The sequence below is a fragment of the Haliotis asinina genome, chromosome 5 (genome assembly GCF_037392515.1).
Source record: "Haliotis asinina isolate JCU_RB_2024 chromosome 5, JCU_Hal_asi_v2, whole genome shotgun sequence".
NCBI lineage: Eukaryota > Metazoa > Mollusca > Gastropoda > Lepetellida > Haliotidae > Haliotis > Haliotis asinina.
In genome coordinates this window covers 57,979,463-57,990,137 of record NC_090284.1, presented here as the reverse complement: position 1 = coordinate 57,990,137, position 10,675 = coordinate 57,979,463, and the positions used below count along the sequence as shown (strand labels likewise).

At 37.1% G+C, this 10,675-nt stretch overlaps 1 protein-coding gene across 1 annotated transcript; it reads left to right on the top strand.

The window, feature by feature from the left end:
• The first annotated feature begins 677 nt into the window (after positions 1 to 677).
• On the top strand, positions 678 to 8,276 carry LOC137284921 (E3 ubiquitin-protein ligase RING2-A-like). The gene is made up of 3 exons (XM_067816969.1): positions 678 to 1,530; positions 2,812 to 2,874; positions 3,298 to 8,276. The coding sequence occupies exons 1-3, from the start codon at positions 696 to 698 to the stop codon at positions 3,486 to 3,488; spliced, it is 1,089 nt and encodes a 362-aa protein (XP_067673070.1). The 5' UTR covers positions 678 to 695; the 3' UTR covers positions 3,489 to 8,276.
• The last annotated feature ends 2,399 nt before the right edge of the window (positions 8,277 to 10,675 follow it).

Genomic DNA, 10,675 nt, shown 5'->3' with positions numbered 1-10,675 from the left:
AAATGAATTTAAGATATCTCAAATAGTGATAAATGTGCCGTCCTTTACTAGTACTTGCATTATAAATATGAATGCTTGCTTTAAATGTATCTTCAAAATCTGTCACGATTTTCTTAATTTCATTTTATATATCAGTAACGGACAGAATTGATGATATCTATAAGTAAATTAAAGATATCTCTAGATATCTTGAATTAATTTCTGATACAGTTATGTACACTATGATCGTACAATCAATTCTATTTTGGTTGCCATATATTAATTAAAAATCATATTGAATCATTGACCTATTTTTGATAAAATCATTGATATTTTTAAATAGAAAGCAGATTTCTTGAAAACAACTTTCGATATCTTTTGTTCTTTATGAATGTGAAAACGGTATTCGGCGACACTGGCACCAACCAGAAGCCGACGCTAAACACTAAATGACTGAAAACGGCATGCAGTATAGCTTGCCATAAGATTCTACTGTCAGAAACTGTAATACCCCCAGTGGCTACATTCTGTCATGCTGATAGTTTCTTCATCTGTGTCAAACTGACTCTGAGATGCCAAATCTGTTTCTGTATCAGAAGTGTTTGTAATCCACACCAGTAGAAATATGTGGCTTGAACAAGGGGAGATAATTTCAATATTAGTAAAATAATTATGAGACGACCCCGATAACAATAGTTGGAGCGCAACTGTCCAAAATGGCGAACGAAGTTGCTCACGCTCCCAATAAGACCTGGGAATTGAGCTTATATGAACTGCATAGGACGCCCCAGGAGGCAATTACCGACAACACAGAAATCGCCGTCTCCCCGAGAAGCTTACATAGTGAGCTAATGTGTCCAATATGTCTGGATATGTTGAAAACGACGATGACAACCAAAGAGTGTTTACATCGTTTCTGCCAAGACTGCATCATAACAGCTTTAAGAAGTGGAAATAAAGAATGCCCAACGTGTCGTAAGAAGCTTGTTTCTAAACGATCATTACGTCCAGATCCCAATTTTGATGCACTAATTTCCAAAATCTACCCAAGCAGGGATGAATATGAGGCCCATCAAGAGCGAGTGTTGGCAAAGTTGAATAAGACCCACAGCACAGCAGCCTTGACAAGCAGCATCGAGGAAGGATTACGTCAACAAGCAATGAATAGAGCCCAGAGAGTCCGAAAACATGCATCTGAGGGAGATTTGAGTCGACAGTTAGATGGGGCAAGTACACCTACATGCGGAACAACATCAAATGAAACAACACCAAGGAAGAAAGTGAAGACCTATTCGGATGAGTCAAGTTGTGAAAATTCATTAAGTGAACCCCCACTTGGAATTGGTTTGGGAAATCTGGGTATAGACACTGCAGAGACGGGGAGTATTGGCAGTGTGTCAGAACAGGGCCAACCCAGCCCCGATATGATCGTGCCGGAACCCAGTGTTAGCGATATCGAACTTGTGTTTAAACCACATCCTCAAGATGTTGATGGCGACATGGACATTGCTGAACACACCAGATACATCAAAACTACTGCCAATGCCACTGGTATGGTTATGAAGATGTGCTTTCTCATCAAATTAGTCTGTGTTATGACACAAATGTGATAATTAACATCATGGTACTACAAGATTTCCTTTGGCATTAGAATTGTTGTTTTCTCCCTAATCACAGCTGTGACACATGTCACACACTCTTAAAAGTCAATTTTGTCCTAAAAACAAAGCATCATCCAGGTCTTTGAAAATTTAAGAAAACCCAGTGAATTAGTGAGTTTATTTTTATGCTGCTTGTAGCCATATTCCAGCAATATCATTGCATGTGACTCCAGAAATGGGCTTCACATATTGTACCCATGTGCGGAATCAAACTGGGGTCTTGAGCATGATGAGCAAATGCTTTACTCACTGCTCTACTCCACAACACTTGTGTATTACGTACAGCTTCGATAACTGTACATATCTTAAGGATAGTTTGATGTTTAAAGTTAAACTAACAGAATGCATATTCTGAATTTCTTCCGTGTATTTATGAGGAAGTTAATTCAGACTCATCTGAGAACCATGCTCACTTAGGAAACATGATCGTGCGGTAAATGTTTGTTAAAGAATAGTAGTTACAATCATCTAAGCATTTTGAGACCTTTCACACAAGTGGATTAAGATCTTTTATACCCATGAAAAAGTCAGTTACAACATGCACAGTAGCTCTGAATGTTTCCTGGAATATTTAAAACAATACTGCAATTACCTTTAGACATGGTCTGGGTGAGTTATTACAAGCCATAATCCTTATGTGGAAGTATTTCAGGATGACACGAATGGGTTCACAATACACTAGGTCAAGACATAGTTATAATACTGGAGGATTAACAGTGATTAATAGTGCCTAGTTTTCCCCCAAGTCATGCTTGTTGCAAGTGACGATTATTGGCATTTGATGAACAGTGCCACTTATCACAAACCTCTTGGAAGCCTAAGATCTTGTAATTTTTCTTGTAGCAATTGCACCTCCTAGGTCACAATATGAGAGATATGAATGCTATGAGAAGTGTTAGTAGGTCTTAGAATTACGAGAGTGTTGTGAAACGGGGCCGTGGCTTATGAAATCATGCCCTTTATGTGTAGTTTGGTCTTCGTAATGTCAACTAGTGTATTCCGTGGCTCAGGTGTGATTATTTACATAATTGTAGTCATATTGTTGGAATGTTTGTGAGGTGCTCCACAAAAAACAAGTAATGATGCACATCCATATTTCAGTCTCTTTTGTTGTACATTTAATGCAAATTTGTATGTTGTTAAACATGCTAATTGAATTCTTTTGTTACAGTTGATCATTTGTCCAAGTATCTTGCTATCCGTCTGTCTCTAGAAGCTCAGAATGCAGAAAACGGTAAGACATGACCAATTAAACGTGCTAACCTGTAAGCAGTGTTCACAGTTAAGCATGAAGGGTGCAGTATTTGTATTTTTTATTGGTCCAGATATGCCAAACTGGCTCATTTATAGTTTATGTTTGCAATAGACTCCCACAGACTGATAAACAGTGTATTCATTTTTAGTATTAACTAACATTGTTATTTTTGTGTAAATTGTCATTGATGTCAAACCTTTGCCAACAAATGTGACCATGTAATATCTCTTTATCGATGTAAAAAATGTAACATTTGTGTGTGACATGTCAGAAAAGAAGTGTGCTCACCTATTTCAACATAGTCAATGGCTGATATGATAAAGTTTTAGAATTTCGATCTTCACCAATCCTAAGAACATGAAGCGAATCCTGCACCAAGTTTGACAGGTGTTTATTTTTCAGGCCCTGCAGAAGAAAAGCAGTATGCCATCTATATCGCAATATCTCCCGGAAACTTTGCGGTTCTCAGTGGCTGTATGACACTGGAACAGGTCAATGAAAAATACTGGCGTGTTAATCGTCCCTTGGAGATGTTCTATCTGCAGCAGAGAAAAGGAGCTGAAAATTCCATGAAGAAGAACGGAGAGAAATGAAAGACTTTCATTTCACCATGTTGAGTGAATTTAAAGAGCATTATCATTTTCATCACTATTCACTCTATCTAATGATGAAGTGTACCACAAGTTTGTAATCATCACATGCTACTCACCAACTTGCAGAGCCACTTTTGATGAGTATTTGTTCATATCATTATATTCGTCAGCTTATCAGATCAGGCAGTCAATTATCAAAATAGCAACATAACAAGTAATCATGACCAGGCTTCAGCTTTGTGTTGTATTGCAAGCAGTTATGTCATTTGAAGCTGTTTTGGACTAGAAAATCATTAAATCTTTCTGTTTTCAATATTGCTTGAGTGATGTATCAAATAATTGGTCAATCAGTTGGGCTTGCTTATGTCAGTGATTACTGATCTGCATATTTATCTTTGATAACTGGGTCCTCCATTCACAAAGCACTAAGGTAATCAGAAAGGACGAAGGTAACCTTTGTGCAATGTTAAAAAATGGGAGTTAAGGTTAACCTTGGTAAAGGCTGCTTCATGAAAGGGGCCCCAGCACAAGTTTTTAAGCATATGGTTTAGTGAAAAAGTTCAACATTAGTCATATTTAAATTGGAATTCATGAATAGCTTACATGGACATACCAGCAAGACACTTTTGGACTAGCTATATAAAAAAATCTAGAAGATGTAGAAAATGTTTTCTGTACATTGAACTAAGTATGGAGGCCCATTGTGTTTTTATGATGCTCCTTATCTGGAGATTCTAACTCAAGATGAGCTATGATAGGAATATCTTTCAGTGGAAATGATGGCATGCTAAAATATTTGACAAAGTGCTAATAGGCTATACATGAGAAGCTGGCCAAAATATATATGATAGTTAGATTAACTAAAACATGTTATGTATGAATAAGTGCTTTATCATCTTTCTGATGTCCATATTATATTTTGGAAATAATGTTTGGAAAACAGACCAGGTGACAGGTAAAACTGAAGAACGGTTTGCATTGTTTGGCAGGTCCTGATATCTTGTGATGATTACTATGACTTGTCCCCTCTATGACCTGATCTTAATAGTCACGTCTTTGAGCTATGTACATATAACTGTATTTCATGCTTTAATATGTATTTTTATCATTCCTGTAATTGTCTCATTTTATGATTATGGAACTTCAATTTTTGTTCTCTATGTTTGCTTAAAATATTTTTCAAAGGTTCCTTTTAGAGTTATGCCCCTTTGATAATGATTTCTATCAATGCCCTGAGATTTCTGATAGAATATGTGTGTGATTATGTTTAAACGCAACCATTGATCCTGTATAAGTAAGAAATTGTCATATTAATTACGTGTCAGTAGGAGCAGCAATATTTGTGACACTCAAGTTACAGATCTTCTTCAGCTCAAACTGCCTCTGTATTAGTTCAGATTTCATTGAACTTGGAAGATGTGTGATTCAGAAATCAGAACTTGTATCAGAAATACAAATCACCTAGCCTGAGTGACTGCCTTCATATTTTCAGATTTCACTGCCGAAACATCACACTGCATTTAAATCACAAATCACCCATGCAAGACAACAGTATTTGATAATGTCACTTCTACAGATGTACTCATGTTAGTCTTCCAGTTTATGTGTGGAAATAGTTGCATGCTTGCCTATGTCTCTTAGAACAGCAGCTGGGTATGGTTGAATTAGACTAGGAACAGGACAGATGTGTTAGGAACAATCCGATTGTTAGGAACAGGTCAGATGTATTGTGTCATTGTTGATGCTTCACTGCCTTGTGTACGCCTTTATCCTCATTACACTTGTGAAGACAAACCCTTGAAGATCTGGGTTAGAATTGGTTTTCAGCAAAACATGCATGTAGTCAGAGGTGATTAACCGAATCGGGTGGTCAGGCTTGCTGACCTGTTGACACATGTCATTGTATCCAAATTGCATAAGTCGATGCTCATACTTTTGATCACTGGAATGTCTGGTTCAGACTTGATTATTTACAGTCTGCTGTCATGTAGCAGGAATATTGCTGATGCGGTGTAAAACAACAAGCGAAGTAGCATTAGCACAGGCAAAACTGGAACAGGATCCTACATGGCAGGGGTTCACAATTATTTTTAAAAAGCCTCTTGCCACAGGGCAAGTGACTTTAAGAAAGTAAATTGTTCCGACTAATTTTCCACTTGCCCTGATTGTTATGACATAATCATGATGGTGCAATTATAAAGAGTAAATCAACATGGTATTTGATGTCAATGTTTACTGTTTATCAAAAAGTGACAAATAGCCAAGAAAGATAACCATATTTATTATCATTGTGAAATTTAATAGGTACATATTGAACAGATATGAAATGAGATCATTTGCTGTGTAATAACGCAAGTGGAAATTATCTTGTAGCCCGGTGACAAGTATGATACCATTATTTCATTGCTGAAATAAAAATGTACTTGTCCCCGGTTTCAGGCAGCGGTAGTATTTTAACACCTGCATGGGAGGGAATTACACCAGAAATGGGCTTCACACATTGTACTCTTCAAGGACTAGAGCCGTTACTTCAAGACATGACTGAAATATTTATGTGTCATGAACACATTGACCAGGTGCACAACTATTTATTCACCTGTGATGGGAGAAATTAGTGTATACATGGAAGTGCAGATGATATTACCATATTGAGAAAAAAAATTAAATCAAAATTAAATCAGAAATTTGCTTGTTTCATTTCAAGTGTTTAGTTGTAATTGATAATTGAAATTTAGAATATTTTCCACACTAACTTTACTTGAAAACTTCCACACTAGAAACTTAATGCATGATTTTCTCTTTCATCTGGAAAATACTTTATTAAGACTTCTTGCCAAACTAGTTACAGCTGCATTTTTGATTTGTCATCTAGGCTACTGGTATGTCATTATTGATGGTAGCTATATAATATGTATTGTAATTTATTGACTTACAACCTCTGTTACTTTACTTAAGAATTTATACTAGAATTATTGCAAGAAGGAATACGAAACCAGACTGTTGAAGATTCTGTGGTTAAATGGTAATTTTCTAACATACTTAGTTGACCATCTTTACACCAGAAAATGTGGAAAATTTATGTTTAGTGTTTGATGATGAATGTATGTGACACGTTCTGTTGTGTATTTTAGTGCAGTCATTTGTTCGTTTCTAGTAACCGTATCAGTGTATGGAATTAACATAGATTTGGCCTTATTATTGAGAATTTCCCTTTGTAAATTTTATAAAGTTTGAGGTTGGGAGAAATCAGTTATTATATTTTGCCATTTAAATATTTTATGTATCGCTTCTTACAAGACTTTTGACATGTACAGATAAGTCAATGAAGTATGGAGAAATTATTGGTGAATCTGAAGGTACAATGACATATATGCTGTAGCATTTAAAGATTTACAAATGTATTTCATGTTTGCATTGACCAAAAACTGCTATGCATTTTATCAAGTAATATGTTGATTTTGTAATTGCTCTTAATATTTTATGTTAGTGTAGGTCACATTTGAATTGTACTCAGTTGTGTTATGTCTTTACATTTGAATCGCTTTCAACTTGTGTTATGTCTTGGAGTGTAATTTGTTTGTTGTTTAACAGAAGACTAGGAGAGAATGGGACTCTGGTTTGTTTCATTATATGGTGCTGTGAGCATCAATAGTGCTTTGTAGGTAGTTGGTTTAAGTGTAGGGTATAAGTGTTATACAGTTGGATTGCAACCGTTCTTTTGGAGTTATCTCCCTCTAACATTGCCTGTGTGAGAACTGATATTAGCAGCAAGGTTTCTTTGAAGCTGTGATGGTGTCATTTTACTGACTAAAAGCAATGTGATGCAAGAATCTCACAATGTTGTTGCTCCTTCAGTATTTGTCAGTTTACAGGGAATAAGTTGTGATGAATTTTGTTTAATCAGTTTGAAATATATTTTCCATGAAAAGTGGTGAAAATTTTGTTTTGAGATTCTCTTATTAGTTTATTGGAAGTTTTTAAGTCTGAACTCCAATCCAACCACAAACTCCACGTGTTCAGTGTTCTGTTTGCGAAATTAAAATTGTTTTTGGTGTTTTACCATTGTGGTAAAGTTATGAAGCTTACCTTTGCTTACTGTACAACCAAATGGTAGTGTGTATGTGGTGTATACACCATGCAGCTATTCCAAGTATGTTGTGAAAAGCCTTAACTGCAAGAGTACAATGTGTTCTTAATGTCACCATAGATGTTGTGATTTGTGAGGGACGAATCACAGCCATGTAATTTTCTGTACAAGAGATTGATTTTAGCGACTACAAGGGCCATGATTATGTTGAATCAAAGGTTGCTAGGTAGCAGGTTAACACGACTGGTTTCCAATATGTAAGTCAGAATTACTGTTTCTCTGTCATTTGCATTGTTATTCAAATGCCTGATGTCTTGATAGAAACAGGAAATATTTTTTAGATCGATGTTGAATATGTGTGGCTATTTTCAAATACCAAGAGCTATCATATCAAAATACATTTTAGCACATGTATCCCGTTGGGTTGACTGTGTGTAATTTGAACTCAAATGTCAATTACCATGTTTCCTGTGAATAGAAGTGACTATATTGCTTCTGTGCACACTGGCATATTGTCCATGGAGAACTGAATTAGTATGGACCTACATATTTATTCTGAATCAGGCATTCCCAAGTTGAAATCTTTTGTAGGACCAGTCAGGACATCTGGAACCATGTCTGTGTGTAGAATGTTTAATTTCAGTGCTTGGTGTTGTATGCTGAGTTAGGCAACATGCAAATAAAAGTGTACTCATCATCCACTTTTTGTCTTGTCTTCTGGAACATCTTGTGGAGCACCTTCTGGAACACCTTGTGGAGCACCTTCTGGAACATCTTATGGAGCATCTTCTATAGCAGTGACTGGCACACTCGTATGGACGTAATGAATGTGATATCCCCGAGATTCAGGGATTGCTTGTGGGAAATTCTGGGGCAACTTCCTCCCACTGCCGGTCACAAGTGATGGAGAAATTTAGATAAATAAACAGACAGACACACGCGTTTTACAGCATTAGGATATTGTGAAATAGTGAACAGTATGGTGGAATGTGTAGCTGTAGGGTTGTGATTATGAGTATATCCTGTCAATTTTATACATTTTCATGGGAGTCATGGCTGACCCAATATCTTTCAGCGTATATATACTTTGAATCCAGATAACTCCAGTGAACTGCACTGCATTAGATTACTTAGAACAATATCACAAAATATGTTTTCAGAGCCTTTGCTGTATGTAGAATAAATAATGGAATAATTTTCTTGACAAAATATTTTGTTGACTCTTCAACTTTTGACATTGCGAGAGAGAAACCAGACAGCTGCACGGCTCTTGGAAGAATCTATAATCCCCAAAACAAACACATCAGCAAGGATACATGTAATCCTGATATAGAGAAATATTGACATGAGAGTTAAGGAAGATACAAAGCGTCAAAGCACAATACCTCATTTCACCTTATTGATTTTTCAGCTTGTGTACCTGTCGCCCAAGGGCAGTATTCTGTCAGTCGACAGTCTATCTTGTTGAAGTGAATGGACCAGTCTGTTGCCTTTCTGTACTTATCGAGGATACTTGCACAAAACGGAGTAAAATGACCGTGCACTTCTCAAGCCCAGTGCAAAACGTCAAAATTTGCTGTTCCGAGTTGCCTCGGCATGACGTACCAGAATCCGCTGATAATTGTTCACATACAGATTCAATGTGACTATGTTTCCAGGTTCATATGTTTATGTTTCCATATCCGTGTTCTAGGGTAGTGGACAGATTCACGTCGGCATCTCCCACGTGACGTAGAAAGCACACTGTACATTTGAAATACTGTTACATGCGTTGATATTCACTCACTCACTCGATTTCACTGACAAATCAAAAGCATAAATCACCTATGTGCTGACATCTTTTGCAGTTTAAAACCTTTTCAACGCAAAAGGCCCTGTTCGTTCTGCACCAGTAAGAACAGTAGCAATTTCCGAATGCGAGGTAGCCAAGTAGGGAAAGTGTTCGCCCATCGAGCCGAACATACAGTTCGATTACACCAGGATACAATGTGACATTGACCACGTGTTTCAACCGTGCAAAACACACCCAAACCCACCCTACCCAAGTCAACTGTTCGTATTCACTCAGTGTTACGTACGGGTCACGACAGGAGATGTAAGGGATAGGTTTGACATTTTTGAGAATCGAACCAGACTCTCCGGAACTATGAGCGAATGTTTTATCCAGAGACTACCCAACATCAGCTCGCCAAAACACCGCTAGCAAACCTATTGATTTATTTTTCATAATATGTCAGTTGTAAAAATAAAATTTAGCAGTGCGCCTTCAATAAATCACGAAGGAATTTCACTGATGATCAATCATACAACAGAGACATGCATGTCGACATGTTGGATGGAACTAGTATTAAGCACGATAAGAAGCGAACAAAAGATTAATCGGTATTGACTAAGATTAACCAGGTTTAATATATTTGAAGATATATGCTCTGTCATTTATTTGATATTGACAACAGATAACAATACCTAGCGGTTTCACATTCGCTATAACTTCACCTCGCTACACAACTGACAAGAGCTCATGACAGATCTGTGTCTGAATGGACACGTGGTTCGAGTGGTGTGTGACCAATTCAAGACTGACCACCGACAGGTCACGTATTGGTCTAATAGTCGTGGAAGTGATATTTTAATGGAGTGACAGCATATCTGAAGATTACACCGTAACATTTATTGTAGGGGGACCTGACTAACCATATCTGTTGTGGCAGACGACAGACACGTGGGACTGTAGACGTGCACATGCATTTTTTAGCCTTACTATTTGTAATACCTGTTACATTCTTCCCGTATCCTGTCAATGGCCGTCAAATATATCGGGGTTTTGACGACTTCGGCGGGGACACCTTTATCGGAAAATTCCTTTTTTGACTTCACCAGTGGCTGATTCGGGAAGAATATATATCTTTGATTCAAGGCTATGTGCGGAATTGAGTAAAATCATGGATATATGAGTTACAGTGGATACATTCAAGGATATATGAGATGGACTGGAATATGTTCACTGAATATATGACGAAGTTCAATGATGCCTGTGGAGAACTGACAAAACTGACCGAGATTCGACGATATGTGAAATCCAAGGTTACATGCAGGAAAT

Bases quoted from the DNA above. Each gene is read 5' to 3' on its own strand.
- LOC137284921 (XM_067816969.1), top strand. From the start codon at position 696: ATGGCGAACGAAGTTGCTCACGCTCCCAATAAGACCTGGGAATTGAGC. The intron at 1,531-2,811 runs GTATGGTTATGA...CTTTTGTTACAG, and splicing joins AACTACTGCCAATGCCACTG to TTGATCATTTGTCCAAGTAT. The intron at 2,875-3,297 runs GTAAGACATGAC...TTTATTTTTCAG, and splicing joins AGCTCAGAATGCAGAAAACG to GCCCTGCAGAAGAAAAGCAG.